The 20571-nt window shown below is 34.2% G+C and overlaps 1 protein-coding gene across 4 annotated transcripts; it reads right to left on the reverse strand.

Moving 5' to 3' along the window:
* Window positions 1-889: 889 nt before the first annotated feature.
* Window positions 890-19925, reverse strand: LOC100813256 (MAP3K epsilon protein kinase 1). Of its 4 annotated transcripts, none has more exons than XM_041006670.1 (25): window positions 19765-19925; window positions 19544-19683; window positions 18466-18600; window positions 16291-16311; window positions 15569-15642; window positions 15385-15475; window positions 15209-15292; window positions 14018-14119; window positions 13064-13195; window positions 12568-12639; window positions 11485-11588; window positions 11023-11110; window positions 10467-10859; window positions 9688-10029; window positions 9554-9598; window positions 8196-8375; window positions 8002-8085; window positions 6980-7071; window positions 6803-6886; window positions 5419-6203; window positions 4422-4810; window positions 4206-4340; window positions 3403-3809; window positions 2059-2173; window positions 890-1354 (listed from the first exon to the last, which is right to left on the reverse strand). In XM_041006670.1, exons 2-25 carry the CDS (start codon window positions 19601-19603, stop codon window positions 1193-1195), a joined length of 4176 nt encoding a protein of 1391 aa, XP_040862604.1. In that variant the 5' UTR covers window positions 19604-19683; window positions 19765-19925; the 3' UTR covers window positions 890-1192. The 4 variants fall into 4 exon arrangements, with proteins under 4 accessions (XP_040862604.1, XP_006590808.1, XP_040862603.1 ...); XM_006590745.4 differs by having other exon boundaries at window positions 9688-10032; XM_041006669.1 differs by having other exon boundaries at window positions 9688-10032; window positions 19544-19635; window positions 19765-19898.
* Window positions 19926-20571: the final 646 nt, after the last annotated feature.

The following is a 20571-nucleotide window of genomic DNA, read 5'->3' on the forward strand; positions in this document are numbered from 1 at the left end:
TATATCTAGTGCTCCTCAATAAGTCGAACCTGGTTGATAATCTAATTATTTGGTAAATGAACATTGGGGCTTTATAGAGTTAAATTAAATTGTCTGAATTAATTGATGCAAGAAACTTCCAGTTGGATGTTCTGAAGTAATCAGTTATACCTGTGTTGCCCTCACCAAACATTGAGATGAGGGGTGGCTATAATTTAAAATTTGGTTAAATTAGTTTTTTTTCCTTTTAATTTATTATTTAGGTTCAATTTCATCTTTTAATTTTTTTTATTCAATTTAATCCTTTAATTATTTTTTCAATTTGATTATCTAATTTTTAAAATTAATTAATTAATTTTTTAAAAAAATACATTTTGTGACAGTTTAAAATTATTTAACCAAATGTAATTTCTTATAATTTAAACTGAAAAACCAAATAAAATCAATTTAAAAATTAGAGGACCAATTGAAAAAAAACTAAAAGACTAAATTAAATCTAAAATAAATCAAAGAACTAAAAAAATTATTTTATCCTTAAAATTTTAATATTCCAATTTGTTTAAAATATTTTTATCCTTAAAAATCAAATTTTAATATTCTAATCTGTTTAAAATAAATTTATTTTTTTATCAAAAAAATCAGACAGACAAAAAATTTAAAATAACATTACTCAAACTAGACCCACTTAATAAATAAATCTATTTGATAAAATAACTGTTCAACAATTCGTGTTGCATCTACTTTAAAATTAAATTAACATGAATATGCCTTTTCGAAACCTTTTGCATCTGCTTCATTCTCAAAATACTTAAATAAGTATTTTTTTTAAATGTAAATTAAGCTACTTCATACGTAAACACGAGAAATTGTATGCATTAACATCATTTTACAAATAAAGGGGAAAGCTATGGACACCGATAAATATAGTTGACAAATTGATGATTTTAAACTAATACATGAAGAATTTTTCACCTCGTATCCATACTAAAACAGCTATATATAGTTGACAAAAAAAAAACATTTCGGCCATTGAAGCCGTCAAAATTAGCCATCTGCTAAAATATTATCCAAGAATCAAAACGAGATACGCCAGCCTATGCTATTTTTTTCCCACTCAACCAAACTGGAAATAAAAATAAGCAAACCAAATAAAAGACAAAGTTATGTACACCGATAAATATACATAAAAGAAAATGACCATTCAAATCTAAATTTACAAAACGGTGTTTATGTGTAGTGCTTTAAGTAATGAAGTAGCCATCTGTTTAACCAAGACTTGTCCATCTCTCCGTTCCCCTATCAAGTTTTGAAGTTTTTCAGGTAGATCATTCTCCACAATCAATTTCTTGGGCTGAGGGTGATGCTCATAAACGGCCTGCAAGAACAATTTTAAAAAGTTACACTGTAGGGGCAAACACAAACTTGCATGTTGCATTCATACATACTTTATACCGAGCCACATCAACATGACATCGAGACAACAATGTTCCATTCTATCTAATAAGAGGATTTGGATGAAACTGTGTCTACTCAGCCCACGTATTTAGTATTTATACTAAGTACATTATTAATACTAGAGATAATGTGCTTTGAAATTATCCACGTGTATAATGAATCATGACTAACAAATTCTAACACTATCCACATGTCCACATGTTGGAGAAGGATTAACTATTCTATCTACAAATCTTCCATTAGGATCAAATGATACAAGTGTTTGCCCTTTGTTACCCGACATTTATAAATGAAACATTTGCACCTTTGAATTTTATACGATAAAAATATCAAGAATTCAAAGACAGGAGACATTTTCTCACATTTGAATGAATGTGAAGAGAAACCAATTTGTCAAATGAAGCTCCAGTATACTTATTGTATCATTGTATGCATCACTATATTACTATCTGAAATTCTGGATGAAATAAAAATTTAAAACTTTTTCAAGTATGTAAAGCCATACTTGTGTGAACATCATATTTAGAAATTTTTTGAAGTTCCACAGGTAAAATCCTGTACGCCAGTTTGTTCATCTTAGTTTTCATTTTCTAGTATTAGCAAATATCATATATGCATCCGTACCTTTATTAGCCTGAGTAAATTAAGACGAGCTATAGCATCCTGATGATCTAGCCTTGCAATGAGCAGCGGTGTTAATCCATTAACAGCCAATGTGGTATTGATCCTTGCAGATTTTCTGCATAATTATATGATGACACCAATTAAATAAAATTCCAGCCAAAACGAAATTGAGAATAATAGCATTTGGATATAAGTACAAAATGATATTCTAATTACTGAGGCAGCACTAAACATCACATAACAAAAAAGTCCAGGTATATCTGGCAAGAGGGCATTATAACGTATCTGGTTTTCTAAAATTTTCTTTCCCTAGGAAGATATGTTCCTCACTTGTAATCTCTTTCTTTAAAAGAATATTTTATAAAAAGGAGGAAGTGGACTAGGAAAAAACAAAAAACTCAAGCCGAAATTAACCCCTCCTCAACATCACTTAGACAGAGGAACTCTACAACAATAACAATAAAAGTATTATTCCACTAAGTAAGGCCAGCTACATTGGTTGCACAATGGCATTGGACTAGACTAAAGCCAATTGAACTCTATAATGTAAACTAAAATAAATCAGCATTATTCCTTGTGCATCCAAAGGCAGTATCCAAAATTCTGATTCATAAATTTCAACTTTTCCTTATTAGTGCAGTAATGGCAGCAATAATAAATAACGAAGTTGCAGTCAATAAAGCAGGGATCATCAGAACATCAAATTATCCAATGTAAAGGTTTTCATTGGTGGTTATCCAGTTATAGAAGTGACCCTATAGGGTTTTGCTCTTTCATCTCTCTATAATTACAGTAATTCATTTTCACTTTAAGATGGCCAGTAAGGCAGTAACCAAGTTACTTAGGACTTTCTGGCCTCTCAGCCTTTCCATTCAGCCGATCTGATAGAATGTCTGGGGCACAGACCTTGAACCAATTATGCTTTTATCTTATAATTCCCATCTAACTATATGGCCTAAAAGGGAGGAACAATGAAAGGAAAGATAAGAAGCTAAGCAGCATTCCCAATGTCCTATTATATCTCATTTTTCCCATATATAATTACATGCTACAAAGTATAGAATTCATCTAGCTTCTAATATATCAGGCCCTGCATATAACCCAGAGCCTACTTTGGCAGAATCCCTAGTTCTTTCTCTGCCATCCATCTAATATAGGTGAAATACTTGTTCATCCTACAACTATTCCACTTCACAAGAGGAAAAGGGACTTTGGTGCAGTAACACTTTGTTTATGTCCTATCCATGCAAGACTAATTTATCAAATAGTTAAAGCATTCAAGGAAACAGAACCAAATACTTAAAAAATGGGAAAAATTAAGAGAAAGGAATTAGAATCCTATACGTGATGATTTTCAAGAAAGGCTCCAATATGTGTACAAAATGCTGCTCTGGACAGCCTTGGAAGAACTTCACAAGCTTCTGAACTGCATCCTTTTTCAGCAGTGCTTGTTCAACCTTCCTATTATCATTGTCGTGGGCTAAACAAACAGCAATAGAGTCTAGTGCTGTCACAGACCAAAGCTCATCCTCAAGAAGGTTCAAATAGACATCCAAACCGCCATGGGCCCTTAATTGCTCCCTTGAATTGCGAGATGCATGAGCCATGTCACATAGCAGAGGCAATGCATACTGTTTCAAGGGAGAATTTGATGTGATGAATAGCATCAAATGGGGAATGATTCCATTTTCAGCTGCTTGTTCTTGTCTCCTCTTATTTATCTTGCATAAATTGAATAGTGCGTTCAAGACCTATAGAAAATGAAATTTAAGATGAGACTCAAGCCAGGTTTAGAAGGCTGACGAAGCAAGACAAAGAAAGGACAACAAAAATTACAGACAATTACACAAATCTAGAAAATCAAAAGCAACAGTGAAATGAAATTGAAAAAGTTTGTCCAAAATCCCACAATATATTTAATAATAAGGTAACTACATAACATGCTAGACTCAGTACTTTCTACACCAACTTTTTTTTTGTTCATGCTTCATAGTAAAAGAACATTGTAGTTACTACAAGACCAGTGCTAAATTTATTTGAACTTAATGCAAACAAAAGTTGAGAAAGCATGGTGCAAAATATTATGAAAAATATAAGTATTCTTTATATAACTCAATTTTGATAACAGTAAGGCCAGCAAGACACACCTCGTGATGTATCTCTGATACAAGAGATCCTTCTTTCAGTTCAAGATTTGGTATCAAGTATTTTATTGCTTCAGCACGCTGAAGATTTTCTAAGCAATTTGGATCAGTTGACAGATGATTAATACACCTCAGTATCTAGAATATATACCAATACATAAATGGTCAGAAACCAAAGTAGTAGGATATAAGCTAAACTATCAAAAGATGTTGTCACACCTTCAACAAAATAGGAGGCTCCACCCTATTAAACATCTGGAAAAGACGACTGAGCAAGCTTTGGCTACACATATAAGATTTCACTGTGGTGTCTGCCTGTGCAAACTCAAGAAGAAGATCTGCCACTTTCTCCAGATACTCTCTGGCAACTTCTGCATTCAGCGATGAAACCATGTGGGAAAGTAGTCCAGACGAAGTAGCACTACCTGGTCTAGCATTTAGAACACCTGAACCAGAGAGTACACCTGAAGCTGTCTGTGATGCAATCCCAGATGTGGAAGCAGCTCCTTCACTGGAACCCAAAGTTCCTAATTTCTTGGGAGTGACTTTATGAGAAACTCTAGCACTAGAGTCAAGATTTCCATTTTCCCTTCCACGTTGAGAAACATCTGCACAACCACAAATACTGTGCCATTCATAAAGAAACACAAATGACAACCAAACCAAACAAAGATAGAAAAAAAGTTAATGTTATAAAAATAACAGAACAAAACAGGGATTTTATAATCAGCTTTGCTTTGAAGCCATGTTGACTATAGAATATTTGTAGGAATAATATAGGGAAGAACTAGAACTCAACATGCAGTTAGAAACTAAGAATGAAAAAACTTTTAAATATATATAACCTGAACCCTCACAGTTGACAATAACTTACCTGTGAGAAAATATTCAAGTACCAGATTCTAATATATAATTAGTCCAATTAATAAAATTATGAAAAACTAAAAGCAACAAAGCATTCAAACTTGTTGAACACTTTCACTATAAGTTTGGAATCCAACGCATCTTAGCTTATAAGACAAGAAGAAATAAACTATTACGAGAATGAGTATGCCCAGCAAGGTTGAAGAATCTTCTGATGGCAGGTTTTAAGAGATTTGAAAAGAAACATAATTTCTATAACAAAAATAAAAACAATTATAAAAAGTTTAAATTAAATTTTAATGATTGTTTATAGTATGTAAATTTCTGTTATTTGTGTGTTAATATGTATTACCTGCAAATTCTGCCATTAAAAAGTCTAGTTCACCATTTGTTTTCTTTTCAGTGGCATGTAACAAAGGGAGTACACTTTCATGTCTTTCTAATCCTGAAAACTGACGCATATACTCAAGCTGTCCAGAAAAGCGTCCAGATGGGGGCTCTTTATCCAACAAGCTAAGAAGAGGCCTAACTTGCTCTTGGTGCATAGTTCCTGTTACTGATAACCCATTTGATGATGGTTCTGTAGATTTTGGTGGCCTATCAGTTGATGTCCTGTTATTAGAAATACGTGGCTGAGAAGGATCAGTTTTCCAACGATCCATATTCTCTCGCTCTTTCAATGCACCTGCTGAAGATTCTCTGGATGCTTGGTTCAAACTCTTCTCATCAGCTGTTGCATTGCTTGATTGGGGTCTATCAACATCCACAGGGTAGTTAGCATCTGATCTTCGGGGATTGGATGATGAAGGTTCTAAGTGATGATCAGGTACTGCACGTCTCACTTTAGGGGGATCTTGCTGATCTACTGAAGATAGCATTGTCTCATTCTGATTGATATAAGGATGATTGGGATCCAAGATACCAGATCGTGGGCGTTGAGCTGAACCGTCAACTGAAAATCCACCCCCAGCAGAGCTAGAAGCTAATCGAGTTGACTCATTTAAGCTATAAAGAGTATTTATAAGCCTGAGAAGTATTCCATTCTTAGCAGCTATCCGGCAAAAATCATTTCTAGGCGTTGACTGCTGAAGCTTAAATACCTGCCACATGCCATCAATAGCCAGATGAACCATCTCCCTGTGACAGAGGTTCGTAGTCAGCTTTTGTTGTACAAATTTTGAGAACACAAGTAGAAGCATAAGTACATACAGGGTAGAAGGAGCAAATTTTAAAACAAATTCTTTTTACTCATATCAAAAGGAACCACAATACACAGTATTAGAATTCATTCCAGGCCTCACTCACTTCCAAATAACTCAAGGGCAGAGGGTTCTGTGTCATATAAGAAGTATTATGGCCATATTCCTAGCGAATGTGGGGCATCTTAACAGTAAGGAATCCATCATAGAGATGCAAATATTATTTAAAAGATCTATGAAAAACCCAAGACATCAAATCAGAATCTGCAGCTTAGTGAATTAAAAGAAAGAACCAGATGAACCCAAAAGGCTTATGCTGTTAGGTGCACAAGCCAGGGAATGGATTTTACATGTAAGAAAGACCCTCACACAAAGGCCCTCAGGCCTCAAGCAGGGTGAAAGCACATGTTTATAATGTTCTGAAATTTTTAGGTAGAACAGGGCCAGAGAAGTTCAAATATTGGCATTGCATTGCAAACTATCTAGTGAAAATGTTAGTACTTCTGTATTAAGCACAATTCACAAACAACAACTAACCTGTACTTGGCATAATCAGCTTCAAGAAATCCCACTAAAACAGGTATTCCGCGGCAAGCTATAAACATTTGTAATGTCAAAGAACTGCATCAAGTAATAACAATCAATTCTATGCTTTATTTTCAAAATACAGAATCCAGGTAAAAATAACAATAACAAATAAGATACATTCCAGACCTTGACTGACAAAGCTGCTGTAAAAAATAAGCTGCTTCCATCCGAATCTCTCGAGGACGATCAGGTACTGCAAAGCTTGTGACTGCAGGAATCTGCCATTAAATTTTTCATTATATATATCCAAACAAAGATGTTTGAGAATGCTCAACAATACAAATAAGGTGCTCATGTTTCAGTGTTTTGTTACTAAATTCCAAATGGCATAAAAACTTGGGTCATCCAAACTGTAATGTTTGGCCTCATTTAATTAAAAGATATTTCTTCTCACTCCTTTAGTTGTTCTGTGTGCAAACTTGTCAAAAACAATCTCTCTTCTCATGTTCACCGTGCTGACAAATGTTTCAATATCCTACAATATATTAAATAATCCTTTAATCCAACAGTGCAATAGCAAAATTGCTTCCCCCATAATTGGCTGATTTCTTATCCACTAAACTATGATTTTAGCATATTTGTGAAATTCTTCATTGTTTTAAAAAAGTAATAATACTCAGTGGAACCAGCATTGAATTGTACCACAATTTTATCTACCAATGGTTGGCTTGGGGTGTTGAACAACACCACATCCTACCTTGCGTTGGGTGGTCAATTGGTCATGCTCGTGGCTTGGCCTCCTCTCAACAAACACAAACCCAGACGTTTTGTGGCACTGGGGTATGTTAGTTAGTAAGAGGAGTGCTAGAAACACTCTGTAACACACTCCTTCAAACACACTCTTTAATTAGTTAAAATTTATTGAAAACTACAAAATCAGTGGGACCTACAAAATTAGTGAGAGAATCATTAAATATGATGGAAGACCCAAAAAATTGTCATTTTCAACAAATTGCAACCAATAAGAGAGAGTGTGTTCAAAAAAGTGTGTTCCTAGCATTTCTCTAGTAATAGTACTCAGTGAGACCAACAATTAACTGAATGAGCCTTCCCAACATCAATTAAACAAATTTTAATATAGAATTCAACCCAATTAATCAGGGAAAGAAAGGGAAATTAGAGGAGCATGAAAGATACATAGTACTTACCAATCCAACAAGACATGCATTTTCTTGAAAATCAGTGTTGTCCTTAACTATTTGATTTATAAGCTGGAGCACAGAACATATGATCTGAAATAACAATTATATTTAAATTAAAATGTCTTCTTCCAAGCTACTAAATGATCAGTATGCCTATCAGTAATGAAAAATCAAATGAAGTACCAAGAAGAACAACATACACGTGTTTTAGGAACTTCTAGCAAATCTGTCAGAGGAAGTAAGCCATGCTGGGTAACAAAAACAATCTTCTGCTCTGGACGTTGGTGAAATATACCAATAAGTTTCTGACATGCAGAAACAATCATGTCTTCTGATTCCTCTGGTTTTAATGAACCCACTAGTTTGCTGAACTCAACAGCCTACAACATTGTGGTAAATACATCACAAATGCAAAACATACAAATCATCGGTAAACCAATTTCAAAAAACTTTCAGCAGGGAGGAGTTATAAGGTTGGCTTGGTGGTTGAAGAGAGAAGGGGGATGGGAGAGGTCGTGGATTTGAATCCCTCTCACTAACAAAAACTAACAACTGACATTTGCAGATAAAAAAAATCAGCAGGGAAGCAACTTTCACAAGCAGAGGATGGTTGTTAAACATCTGAGGCTAAAATGAAGGGTAACAGATATAATGTCACCATAAAATCCAACAAAAGTTACACATCGAAGAAACCGGTGGCTCTTAGAAGTTAGAACATTTTTGAAATCATAATGGCAATGTACTAGAACATTTTTTTTTAAAGAACATTTTCAAAGCATCATGATAAAATAAATTATGGAGTTCAATTGTTTGAATTTGGGAGTTGACAGAAGATGCCAAAATGAAATTTTGGCTGGCAAAAAAAGCAACTTGAGTTATTTCACAGAATTATGCATAACCCACTAAACCACAAACACGCACAAGGAAAATTACACTAGTGGAGAAAAGAACATTATGAAGCCTGAATGAGAAATGCTCAAGAACAATTACTTGAGAGGCAAATCAGCTAGTGATTAATGACAAGAATTAAAATAATGGACATCAACTGCATGCACTGCACATCAAAGAATTGGTGCAAATATTTGAGTTTAATTCATTTTCCCACCCTCTCCCCAGTCCATTGTCTTCCCTGCCCTCTTCCACCCATAGGATCATGGAAGCCATATTTGTAGGTGATATACACCAAATATATGGTCAATGTAACTATGTTTCACAAAATGACCCTGTAGAAAATCAAACTTATGGTTTATGCACAGCAGAAATTCATATGAAATGAAGAGGGAAAACAAAGAGTATATGCAAGAAATTACTTCAATACAAAAGATGTAATATACCAGGTTTACAAACATGAGCCAATTTTGAAGAATGAATGTTTTCTACCTTACATTCTACAAAGTTATGCTAATGTCAAACAACAATCTACCACAACACAAAATAACATCCCAATCCTAACATGCAAACCAAGAGAAAAATATGAGATGGCAAAAAAATGAATAGAACAAACCACATTATGCGAGGGAGGAATAAGTTATACAGAGGAAAGAAAAACCCTTGGTACCTGCAAAGGAAAAAGGTTCTCTCCAGGAAGTTTTTCGTCGAAGACCTGATAAAAGAGAGACAATAAAGAGTCAAAAGAATAGCGGCACAGGATTTTAATAGAAAAGGCTTAAATATCCAAACTGATCAACCTACCAAACCATCTATATCAATCACATCATCTTTTAGAACGCCTATCATCACTCGGTGCAAAAGATTCCCGCCATTGTTTGCCTGTCCAATTTCACTTTCCTTCTCCCATTGCTTTCGAGCAATTGTAGCTCTCAACTCTTTAGCCAAGTCATTTTTCACACCATCAATTGCAGATGCATTACCTTTAGTCATATGTGAAGTGGATGTAGAAGTGGACGCCTCTGCTACAACCTCCCCAGGTTGTTTATCCAATGGATGAAATAAATCATCCAAGTAGGCATCTCCTGGCGGGTCACTAAATCTACTCAGCTCATTTCCTTCCACAGTGATTGGCATCTTCATTGCCTTCTGATGGAAATTAGACAATTGTATGAGATTTCATCTTTAAAATAAAAAGAAAAGGCATATTCTCTTGATGAATTATAGCATCAACTGTTAAAAGCAAAACAGGGAAGCTTTAAGAAACCTTAGCTGACTAGACCTCTTCTCATGTACTGAGAACTCTTATAAATACTGTTCAATAGCACTTAATGATTTTCTAATTTATGTGGCACCCTGCTCACATATAACTCCAAACCCAAATTTTCAAATGTAACAAAAGTACAAAACAGAAATGGAAGTCTGTCTCTTAGAATATGGGTTTGGGCCTAACTCAACCCCAAAAGCTAGCTCATAGGGTGAGGGTTGCCTCCCATATAATACATGAAATCTACGATAAAAAAAATAGCAACCAAGTAATTGCTCCAAAAATGTTTCAAACAACCAATAATAATATGAAATACCTTAAGGGGACCATTATCTTGACCTCTTGGCCCAAAAGCAAATGATTTGTTGCCATTGTTTACAGAACTGTCTTTCCCTCCAACCTTGCTAGCCATTCCTCTTGATTGTGGAGATCCACCTTCTCCATTCATCACAACTTCATGAAGGTCTTTAGCATTAGAAATTTCATGATTGCCAGTAGACTCGGAATTAACCACTTCTCTGTTAGAAGTGAGTTTGCTAGAACCAGCTTGTAGAAATGACTTCTCATGAATGGCTAAAGTAAGAACCTGATCCGATGGAGCATCATCTGCTTTCTCTGTTTGTTCATTGGAAAAATTAGAATCTGCAGCATTGTCTTCATGAGCTTTGCTGCCATCAGCAGCCATAGTTGTATGCTCTTTTGCAGAGTCCTACAAAATACAAACTAAAGTTAAGACCATGATAAGAATATAATCTAATTGCTCCCACTATGTAGATTTATCATTCATGGTTATCAGTTTCAATTCATAAAATTATTAACTTAAGTAGAAAAGATATAATAGTATATTCTGGCAGCTTCCCACCAACACTAACCTCTTTCTCCACAGAAGAGTTTTCATAAGCACTCTTATGATAGCCACCAGAAACTTCTGCATCTGCAGAATCATCTTCCTCAATATTTCTGCAAGAGGTAGTAGCACTCTTTGTTCAAACAAAAAACTAACAATTATAGAGCTAAAAATAAATGACACTTGAACACAATTCAGACAACCAAAAAAAAACCCCTATAAAAAATCAAGGAAGGAGGATTGCCCATAAAAACACCAGATGAATAAGGAGGTAAATTCTAATTGTCATTATCCAAGCCAACAATAAAAAGAGAAACAAAAAAGCATAGGTTCCTTCCCTTATTAGTTATTATGATTTCTATAAGCACACACACACACACACACAACAATAACAATAATAATAATTATTGCTTAAAAGGATGATACACAGATCTCCTCGTCAGTGTCCTGCAAGGTGAAGAAGGAAATAAAATCTTATGCAATCTACCTTAGTGTTCCACTATGGCGAAGAGAAGACTGCAGGACACGTCTACAGTTTTGAATCCAGGGGTGAGACAACAGAGTTTTAGCATCAGGCCTTTGTCTAGCATCCTGACGTGCAACAAAATGGACATATAAAACAAGTTTTAGTTGCTAGTTTCATTTGATAGAAATACAAGTCTGGATCAACACAAGTATCCATCTTGCCTGTCCTACAATGGTAGAGATATAAAACTACATAGACAACAATTATATCATCACTCCAATCCTGAGAACAAATATACAAACAGATAATGTAGTACTACCTCCGTTCCTTTTTAATTGTCGGATTTTTGGAAAATTTGTTTCTATTTATTTGTCATTTGCAAAGTTCAAGATCACATTAATTACTCCTTTATCAATTGTACCCTTATTTGTCACCTAATCTTTAATTAATTTATATGTGCATTCATTGCGGAGTGGAAAGAAAAAGGGGTAAAATAGAAAACCCAACAACTATTTTATCATACTCAAGAAAATTTATTGTATTTCTTGGTTTCTACAAAACAACCTTAAAAGATAGATAAAAAGGAATGGAGGGAGTAGCATTTATCAAGCTAAAAATATATATTCTAAAAAGATGATCTCCATTTATAAGACATTATAAAACACATTACCTATGCTACTGTCTAACCATGTATAATTCATGTAATCAACCCCATTTAGTGGGACAAGGCTGAGATGTTTTTGTAATTTGCTATGCCTAATAAACCATGTTTCCAGTTGGATAGATCCATATTGTATTGGCAGTTCTGTCCTTAACCATTTTATAATCAATGAATAATACAAACTATATGCTACAAAATACTAAACGATAACATATCATCTCTCAACTTTTTTTTGTCCTATATGGAGACCAATATAGTGAAAGAATCGTAAAATAGACAGCAATAATTCACTTGTGTTAGGAGGTGGGTACAGACAGGAACAGGGAGCAAGAAAGAAGGAACGAATGCACAAAGAAAAGTGAGACATAATCACAATAGCATCCAAGTTAAAACAACATATACATAAGAAACATATTTCAACCAATAGTTAAGATCCAGTTTACCTTCTTAAAGCATTGAAGCAAAAAATCAGTAATATCAGGTGAAAGGCTATCTGGAATTGGCGGATGCTCATCCTGAGAGAAAACTCAAGAGTTATAAATCAAATCATACTTGTGTAGTTGAGCATATCAAGAACACAGGAGAACATAAAATGCACCAATTATGAACTAATTTGTCATACAATCACATGCAAATGCTATCATCTAACAAAATGCTATAAGAAACTGTTAAATCTGTATTATTCTGTGAATGATTTACAGCATATATATATATATATATATATATATATATATATATATATATATTCAAGTAAGATGCTATCTAAAAATTGAAGTAATCTTATCTTGATCTAACAATTTTGGATCAAGTAAATTATCTTATCAAAGGCTAATAAAGTAATAATAAGGAAAATAAATATTTTATTGCAACCAACAGAAACTTAGGTCCAAGGAAACTTCATATATTGAAAAAACAATAAATGATAGCACATAAGCAAACCTGGACAATACGGAAAAGAGCTGGCATAGGCTGCAAATCATAATAAGGAGGTACACATGTAAGAAGTTCAATAACCGTACAGCCAACACTCCAAATGTCAGAAGCTGCACAAACCCCAGCCATTTCTATAACCTGAAAAATTAAACCAAAATTATCAGTGAGCACCCTTTTTTTTGGAAGGCAAAAAATATATATATTATTAATATGAATCATAGCAGTACCAGGGGTACTGGTGAAGTATACATGAATACAAGACACTTAGTGTGTTGCCTTCCAACATAAACAAATACCCAACATTAATCCCATTACATAGGATAAATATACCCAGCCCATATTAACTAAAATATTCCACAAGGTTAGAAGACCATTGATTGAAAGAAATACTAAAGTTTTTCTCTCTGGTCTTTAACCATGACCATTTGAGGAATAAAGCATCGTCCATCACTTTAGAAGGTTGAAAGTGATTGCCCTCGAATACCAATTGGTTCCTATGCTGCCATATGGAGCTAGTCAATGCTACCCACCATCCATATCGATGAGATTGGTTTTGCCCTGCAACAAAACCCTCACAAAATTGGGCAAAATGTGATGCTGGAGAAGGTGTAATGGGGCCAACCATCTGGTTCCATCTCATGGATTCCCACCAAAGTCACTTTAATTCCCAATCAACTTTATTAGGTTCGCTAAAGTGCCAGCAAAGTTCTCAGCTCAACAAATAAACTATTTTTCTTGTTAAAATAAAATACATTATAAGAATGATGGAAGGGACAGTAGATCTGGGAGAAATGGTCCTCCTAGAAAATACACAAAGTAAATAGCAAACGAAAGTGGCTCAAAAATACAACAAAGTAATCCAAACTCTTTATATTCAGGTGTTAGAACACAATTTGAACAAGGAACCTATTAAAAGTTCTAAGCAAATGATTTAGCAAAAGAACATCACACAATTAATACCTCTGGGGCCATCCAGTAAGGTGTTCCAACAACTGAATGAGTGTTAACATCAGCCTCTGTTAATTTTGTAGCAACGCCAAAATCAGCAAGTTTGACAAGACCCTGAAAGCAGAAGTTAAAATGTAATTAGTATTTAGTAAGAAAAAAAAAAGCAAATTTTCTAGATTTAAACCAAGAAAAAACAAAGCAATATAACCAACTAGAACATTAAAAAAAATATGACAAGATCAAGAGCGATGTTAAAGGAAACCCATGGTGTGATACTGTAATACAAAATATAAAGCAGACCTTGGGGGGGGGGGGGGGATTGTTATAAAAGAAGAAATTTTATTAGAGATGGAAGTTCAAAAGGTTGTACTTGGCTCATCTAAAGTGAAGAATTCACTTTGGAGGGAACAAAAGAGAAGTTATAGCTATTGAATGAAAAATAAACAATTGAGATTGTGATTAATGCATGCACATGTATAACAAACTATGGAGTTGATTCAACCTCAATCACTAATTATTCAATCAATGGCTATAATTCCTCACTTTAGAGAAGCTAAATCTCAAAAAGGTGGTGGGATACAAAAGAATCCTCAACAAAGACAAAACAAAGGGAGAGAAAAACGGAGACAAAACAATGTGGTAGATCATGAAGCAGAAAAACAAATGATGATGCAAAATATAATTACTCTAAAAAATTACTTAGGTGATCAACATGGCAGCAGTTATTTTTTTATTACTAATTACTAATGACAATACATCCAGATACAATTAATTAAGTCCAAAATAAAAGGAAAGATTATATCATAAGAAAATTGGTGGATAATGCAATCTTTCTCACTTGGTCATGGCTGAGGGGGTGGGAAAAGGACTTCAATGTTCCTTTTCACCAATGGTCCTCAACTATGTCTTTGTCTTTTACCTAGTGTGTGATTTGTAGGGTAGGGCATTGTTATTTGCTGGTTATGTTCTTGTGTTTTAGGAGATACTATCTCCTTTGTTTCCTTGTAGTACTTCTGGTACTATTCTTATCATATATATAATATTATCTTTGGCCGTTCAAAAAAAAAAATCATAAGAAAATTCCTCGGCATACAGATTGCTTGATAGCATAGTGATGAAATCATTGTGCATATACACAACAAGAATAATTGCCAAAACACAAAGCCCTATTATATAATGAGAACAAAAAAATAGAAGACTTGCCTCTTTAGTTGTCAATATGTTTGCACCCTTAATATCCCGATGGATAACACCCTGTTCGTGTAGATAAACCAAACCTTCCAACACCTATCTCATAATATAATACATTTAGTATAAAATAAAATATAAAAAAATCAAATCCTGGAAAAACCTCAATGAATAGTCTTACACCCACAAACCTGGGCAATATATACTGCCACCAATGATTCTGGAAAAGGTCCAAATTTATTTGGCTTGATAATATTTGCAAGTGAGCCATTCTCCACATACCTGTGATATTGCAAAAAAACATGAAACTAAATACCCTTCAAATGATGCTATGATTAAATTTCCTTATGCTGTGAAAGAGTAGAGCCCACTTACTCAAGAACTATGTGCAGGTGACTTTTTGTCTTTGAAGATCCAAGATACTTTACAATGTTTTTGTGGTTCAAATTCTGCAAAATAATAATAATTTCAGAAACATGGCATCATATAATATCACTAAACAAATTCCACATGTGCTCAGCACCCAAAGATTAGGCCAATAAATTATTCATTATTACAGCATCAGCAAACATAGAAATTTAGCATAGTAGTCAATCATGTTGTGCCACCTCCACCTAAGGTCATGTTGAAGTCCTCTCAGCCTGCTATCAAAGCCATCATGGCCACTACAATCTATACAGGTGCAAAAATCCAACTTTGCCTCTGTTATCTATGGTTTCCCATTCTCCAACTTTGCCTGTTGGAGAACTTTGTGATTCCCCAAACAAGGTTTTCACAAAGTTTTTGCCTTTATTCATGTTCAAGAACATGTCTTGAGCATGTATAAGAGATGAAATCAAACATATTATCAATATTTTCCCAGCTCAGGCAAGGAGACCATGTTCCATTGGGTCCATTCCAAGTCTTATTAGTTTACGGGTATATTTAATGCAAGAACAGCTGTAGCATGTAGTTAATATCATTGCCTAAAGCTTACATGCACAATATATACTTGGAAGAAATGAAGCAGATAATACCATGACAGCTATTGATCAAAATAAAAATTCAATTGATAATGTAATACAAAATGCAATTCCAACATTGAGGAATAGAAGTACCTTCAACAAATCAATCTCTTGCTGAAAACATCGAGGCATCCATCAAATGACAGTATAATCACAGGCAAAGAAGCACCCAAATTAGTAAATGGAGATAATGAAATATCAATAATTAAAGCAACAATATAAAGACATCAAGAGTTAGACAAAAACTGGTATTGACTTTGTAGTTATTTTATTAGCTGCAAACAAATGTTGGTAATTCAAGTGTGCTAGAAAATGTTACACACAAAAAAGTGGTCTAAGAGAAGGTCAGTCATATAAGTAGAATGACCCATGAACCAAATGATGACTGTGCACTATTTTTTGTTGCCTAGCTTTAGTGATTTTGGCAGAATTGAAGAGGAAATTTTTTTATAGTGGCATACAATGTATGCTACTATCTGGTGTATCAGGTTACAGAATAATATATGTATGACTAAACATTTTATCCATAGCTGCTGGTTTAGGTGGGCAGCTCAGATCATAGACGTCCACAGGTATTAGCTTATCCATGCAATGAACAGTTTTACAAAAATTGATACTGAACATCCCTAGTCCCTACCCTCCAAATTGTACAGGAATTTGTGATATGATTAGGCAAATGGCTTCTATTTTTAAAGCATTTCCTTAACAAAGATGCAGAGGGACTGAACAGCTTTGCTTTATTGATGCTTTTTCTCTATAATTAAATATCTCCTGTATTTGTTAAGGAGAATCATTCCTAGTATTTTTTTTTCAGCTTAATGAATTTCTTCTTTTAGCAAGGATATAATAATAATAACAACAACAACAATAACAATAATAATGTTAAAAATAAAGCTAATATGGAATTTATATTGACAATGGCCTAGAAACTGAAGAAACAACATGAGTACTACAGTCCATAAAAAGACCAACTAGCCAATATTCCTTGGAACTCTGTGCAATTATGATGTGGGCAAAACTCCAAATACATCTCATCAAAACACTAAAAGAATAGAGTACAAGAAAGGCTATTTGCAGCCCCCATTGAGCAACCACTAAGCAACAATATCCTTTCAAATGCTAAAGCTAAGATGGTGGGTGGTTAGAATAACATACAAAAGTAATAATCCCCAAAATCCCAAGTAAAACCTTATTCTTACTCAATAAAATAACCCTAATTTCCACAGAAAATCCTAACTAAAAAAAATTGTCCTTCAGTAACTAGCATAGTCAGACAGTTAAAACACATTAATAAAATTCAATTCCAAGAACTAAAAAGTTGGGCGTGAAACGTCCTAGTAATCACATTTTAATTCCTACAGCCACACATTTTTTTTCAAAATAAGAGCAAGTTGAAGAGAAGGTAATCTCTCAACCTACCACCCCAACACTGGAAACCCTGGATTATCACTCTCATTTTCAACTAGACCAAAATCAACTTCATCCTAAAGGGGCTATCAGGACATCAGCTTTGAAGCATGGGTACTCCAAAAATGGAGGCATACTTGCACCAGGTAGAGGACCGCACTGGGTATGTATCGGTACATACTTGATAATTAAAAATTTGTGTCAAGTTTGGGTATGGCTCAAGTACAGCTAAGTGCAGCTTCGATTAAACATTATTTTGCAGCATCCTAGGGCTTCTTTTGCCTTGGGTCATCACTTGTCTCCTTCTTCCTACATCTCGTTCTGTAATTCATCTGTGCCTTCTTCAGTTTACTTCCCCATATCCTCTTTGAAAGGAAAACAATTGTGGCTGCCAACGATGAGGTAGTGAAACTTGCATTCTCCTCTCTATCTGCAGCTGCAACAGCATTTGCATCAGGGACAGTGTCTCCTTGTCTACTCTGGTGGTCTGTTTCCGATCTGCACCAGGCCACTTGTGTTTGCTCCTCAGCATCCTTGTGTCACAGACTACTAGACCAGCAACAGCCAGGTATTATCCTCTTTCAGAGCAGACCAGCAACGTTCTCTATGAATGCTATTAGGTTTATATATACACACATGCCTTTTGCTATTAGATTTGCCATTGCCCATTGCCAATGCTTAATGCGTAAAAATTTTACACACACACTCTGTCATACCTGTACTTAAGATTTGTTTTAAATTTAAAATACCGTATCCCACACCCATATTCACACCCAGTACCTAAGTCTCTAAGCTTTCCCATTTATAGAATAGCAAACATAAAAGTTAAAACTGAAAAAAAAAATGTTACACATTATATACCATGATAATGTTGAGATCCTCCTGAGCAATATTCTCCAAAGAAACTTGTTTAATGGCAACAAAATCTCCATTCTCCAGGTCCAAACCTTTGTAAACTCGACCATAAGCTCCTTTTCCAATCTCATCTCCCAGCATCTGCTCCAAATCTCACATACAAACAAAGCAATCAGCCATTAAAAAATCAAGCTATTCAGTGATCCAATTCCATATACAATTTAAAGAATAAAAACAACACAGAAACGCCAAATATTTGCAAATGAAATTCAACTATAAATAAAAAATTAAAATCATTCGGTCCAATCTCTAGATCAGAAAACATTAAGCAACTAAAACCATCCAATTCAGCATCCCTACCTCTGGGTCATGTCAAAATTACCTTCAAAACCAACATCTAAGCATTCCTTCGACCTCATTTTCGCAACCCCGCCACTATTTTCATTTCAATGCATCACACACAGTTCAACATTACCCCTGCACCCTAACACTCCCTCCAGCCCAACCCAGTGCAACTACCAACTACCAAACCATCACCTTGCAAAATTACTAATGTTAATAATATCCACAGTAATCTCAATCTCCGATTTCAACAACTATAGTAGTAGCCTTCCCTACACTAAGGTCATTTCATAGTATACTTACACATCTTTTCACACTAAGCATAAAGCAAAACAATCACCCAAGCTCCTTTAACTTCATTGATTCACAACAACACGAACCTAAAGCTAAAAAGCTTCCACTAATTGATCTTCAGTGCTATATTCAAGAGTCTCAGAGCAATAACACGGAGTTGAAAAAACAGATAAATTCGTTAGATTTAACTATTATTTCATAGAAATATTGGAATTTGGGTGATCTAAATGTTATTTTTTGAATTCTCTTTTGGTCAATCGTTGAATTGAATGTAACTGAAACGGGAGTCTCCTTTAGTTCTATATAGTATCCGCCGTAAACGTAAATATCATACAGAATTCGAATTATGACTCTTAATTTTATTTTTTTGAATATCCAATACATTCACAGCAGCATTACGAGAAAACATTGAGATCGAAGGAGGAGAGTGAAGAGGAAAATGGCGTACATATTTATTGTCGAGGGTCTTCGATTTAGTGAAAGCAGACGACGTCGTCTGGCGCGACATCTCTGTGGAGCGGCGATCGGAGAAAGAAAACCCTAGAAAGAGAACATAGAATCGCCGGAGAAGGGGACGCTCCGATTGGGCTAATCAATTAAATTAGTTAACAACTAGAAAATATAAATTTATAAATAAATGTAAAAGAAAAGAAAAGAAAATGTATGTACGTTAAGGAAAGAGAAAAGAGTTGGGTCACGGTGGATGCTTGATTTGTTGTGAACAATGGTCAAAATGGAATGTCCAAATTCTTATTATCTCCTCTGTCTCTCTCTCTCACTCATGGCTGGCAATGCTATGTAAGGACCTCTTACGTTTCTCAACTTTTCTTTCTTTTTCCTTTGCTTTTTCAAAAATCATATTAAGAAAATAAAATATTAATATCACAGCAAGTAGTTATCGATAAATTTGAATGAAAATAAGTAAAATACTAGACGAAAAAAAAGTTTGAAAACAGGAAGGATTAAAATCTTGAAAAGTTTTAGAACCAAAAACATAATTTACTTTGAGAAAAATAAAGTTTTTATCTTTTTTATCCAATTACTATTATTATGATAAGTAAAATTGTCCTTAAAAAATATATTATATGTAATTTTATAAAGAGAAAAGATTATATACTACAAATATAAAAATTTTTATAGATATAGACAAAAAATCACACATTTTAATCTTACAAAGATAAAAAACAAACAAAAAAATTTATCCTAAATGAACTTGTGATATTTTATCGGAAAAAAAAACATATTTTAATCTAACTTAAGAAAAAATTAACCTAACTTAAAAAATCCAAGTTAGGATGGTGTCTGGTCAATCGGATTCAAAAGTCGAATTAGGCCTGTCATCACCCCCGTTAACACCAGTCACCAACCAAATATTTCTTCTTCTTGGTCAATTATATGAATGAATATAATCATAAATGATTATGTACCAAAAAAAAGAAAAAATATACATCTATGATTCAAAGAAATTTCAAAAAA

The sequence above is a fragment of the Glycine max genome, chromosome 11 (genome assembly GCF_000004515.6).
Source record: "Glycine max cultivar Williams 82 chromosome 11, Glycine_max_v4.0, whole genome shotgun sequence".
Lineage (NCBI taxonomy): Eukaryota > Viridiplantae > Streptophyta > Magnoliopsida > Fabales > Fabaceae > Glycine > Glycine max.

Excerpts from the sequence above, each read along its gene's own strand:
- LOC100813256 (XM_006590745.4), bottom strand. The coding sequence starts at position 19,603 with ATGTCGCGCCAGACGACGTCGTCTGCTTTCACTAAATCGAAGACCCTC. Across the intron at positions 11,111-11,484 it reads CGCCATAGTGGAACACTAAG|AAATATTGAGGAAGATGATT; the intron begins GTAGATTGCATA and ends TACCTCTTGCAG. Across the intron at positions 8,376-9,553 it reads AGAACCTTTTTCCTTTGCAG|GCTGTTGAGTTCAGCAAACT; the intron begins GTACCAAGGGTT and ends ACAATGTTGTAG.